This window comes from Lipotes vexillifer, unplaced genomic scaffold (assembly GCF_000442215.2).
Source record: "Lipotes vexillifer unplaced genomic scaffold, Lipotes_vexillifer_v1.1 scaffold447, whole genome shotgun sequence".
In the NCBI taxonomy this organism is placed as follows: domain Eukaryota; kingdom Metazoa; phylum Chordata; class Mammalia; order Artiodactyla; family Lipotidae; genus Lipotes; species Lipotes vexillifer.
Genome location: NW_006786302.1, coordinates 1,176,148 through 1,178,681, shown reverse-complemented (window position 1 = coordinate 1,178,681; position 2,534 = coordinate 1,176,148). Strand labels below are relative to the sequence as shown.

At 43.7% G+C, this 2,534-nt stretch overlaps 1 protein-coding gene across 1 annotated transcript in view; it reads left to right on the top strand.

Moving 5' to 3' along the window:
- The window catches only part of RAB12 (RAB12, member RAS oncogene family), a 25,115-nt gene that overhangs the window by 18,874 nt on the left and 3,707 nt on the right, over positions 1-2,534 (top strand). The window contains exon 3 of the mRNA XM_007458449.1: positions 1,391-1,529. Coding sequence (XP_007458511.1) covers positions 1,391-1,529 — 139 coding nt within the window. The remainder of the gene's footprint in view (positions 1-1,390; positions 1,530-2,534) is intronic.

Here is a 2,534-nt window from a genome sequence, read left to right as displayed (position 1 = left end):
TAAAAAAAAAAAAAAAAAAAAAAAAAAAAAAAAAAGTCCACATCAAAAAAAAAAATCTTAAAAAAATAAAATAAAGTTTGTTTTGCCTTGAAGTGACATCCACTTTCTGCATTTTACCCATGTAACCTTTTGTTAACACCTGTGGATCGAGGGCCCGCAGTGGGCCAGGCACCCACTGGACCCTGGTGGACAAAACAGACCGGGCTGAGGTCCTGGGTCTTCCAGCCAAGGGCTCAGGGCAGTCTTACAGCCTCTGGAGCAAAGCAAGTGGCCTTGTTTTACGTGAAAATGAATTTGCCAGCGAGCTTCGTTGTTTGTTTGGGCATAATGACATATCCCTAAGCGGAGCTAATTTGGTGGCAAGTCTAGTCTGATCAAAGCTGTAAGTTACAGCACCTTTGCCGTATGTGTTTTAGGGACACGGCCCCACAAGTTTCACCCCATCCGATGCGTTGGGAAGAGGTGTCACACCGTCTCCCCATTTCAGAAGCTCACATGCTGTCCTGTGAGAGGCTGTGGGCGCCTTGCAGAGGAGAACCCCGTTTTCTGTGTACCCCACGGCCCCTTCGCTTCCTCCGCCACGAGCCACCCGTGTCACGTGGCCCTGGGAGTATGCCGTGAGTTAGGGTTCTTCAGGAAAAACTAAATTATAGGTGGTCTTTAAAGACAGTCTGTAGATTGTCTTTAATTATAGGTTGTCTACAACTATAGATTGTAACTAAAGATTGTTTTCCTGATCAGGAGGCCTGCTCTGTTGAGCCTCGTTTGTAAATTTGTGATGATTCTCAAGCAGTTTCTTGGCTTCTTAGGTTTAGAAAATGGGTTTCAGCCAGCTTCTGTGCACTGTTAGTGTGCGTATATCTTCATGTGGAAACGGACAACTTGTCCTGGAGAGGAAATAAAGCTCTAGATTTCAGGGTAGCAGTCAGAGCGTGATGAGCTTGATTGTTTGCAAAGCTGTTTGGTACCTCTTCTCCCTTTGCCTTTGACCACTACTCTGGAGGGATTAAGAAGATAACAAGACCAATTCTGTGGCGTTTTTCATTAGTGGGGACTCCATCAGCAAAATCAGATGTTCACCATCGAGTTCCGTTAAAAGAGTTCTAGGCTTAAATCTTCTCAGTTATCATCCATGCATTTTGTCATTGTTGATAACCACCTAGTTTATGGTGTGTTATACTTTCCACCATTTTACACAGCATTTACTTCTCTTCAAAATCTTGGTTTGAAAGAAATTGGGGCTTCCTTATGATTTTGTTTGGATGTACTTAGCTCAGAAAAGCTACCCCCACTAAGAGTGAATATGCACAGATGTGTGAGGAGTTACTCACAATTGGGCTGAGACTCTCCCTGTTGTTGTTCAGAACTAATTTTTGCTGCTGTTTCTTAGGGACACAGCAGGTCAGGAGAGATTCAACAGCATTACCTCAGCTTATTACAGAAGTGCCAAGGGGATCATATTAGTATATGATATCACTAAGAAGGAGACATTTGATGATTTGCCAAAATGGATGAAGATGATTGATAAGGTAGGTGTTGCATTTCTCTCTCAGATGTGAACTCTTTGCTTGTAGGTGTTAATCATTACAAAAGGAAGACGGGAAACATTTATGGAGCATGTTTTTCCATCCTGAATGTCATTTAATCCAGATGACAGCGTTCAGAGTAGGTATATAGCCCTGCATCATAGATGAGGCAGAGAAGAACATGTCTCCAGGATCCCCTTATAAATAATAGAGCCACAGGATTTCTATTCTGGTACCTGGGCTGTGTGACTCCAAAGCCCAGACATGCTCATTGCACACTGTCCAGCTGCATCCGTGGAATCAGATACAGGACTCCTTGTTTCTGCAGAAAGTTCACTTGGATGCGCACTTTGTGAGTGTCCACAGAGTGACAGCCTCCCAGGGACAGCCGTCTCCACTGTGCCCGTGGGAGACGCCAAGGGCCTTGGTCACCACGGGACCTCTGCCCTCAAATGAGAGATGGCCTTCACCTCCTCACTTTGAACTAAAGAAGAGTTTATCCTTTGGACCACACTTGACTAGATAGAGACAACCCAAGTCTATATGAATAATGTAATCTGTGGGTTCCCCTCTGAGAAACGGGGACCCAAAATACACATGTAGACGACACAGCTGCTGAGGGTGAGATGTGGTGGTCAACAGTGGCCACATTTTGAGAGTTTTTTCCCCCTTATTCAGTAATTTGATGTTTAGTTCCTTTGTATAACAAGCACACTTAGTATATTATAAATTGGATTTTGTTTACAAATTGTATTAAACCCATCTGTTAGATGATGTTGGAGAATGTTCCTTTGTGTAACAAGCACACTTAGTATATTATAAATTGGATTTTGCTTACAAATTGTATTAAACCCATCTGTTAGATGATGTTGGAGAATGTTCCTTTGCAGGTCTTACTAAGCACATTTTCAACGCGTGCCTCTTTAAAGTGTGTTAGGGACCAGGGTTGCCAGGGTTACGGACCCAGGGCGGGTCTGGGCTCTGGGATGGCGAGTCTCCGGATGTGAT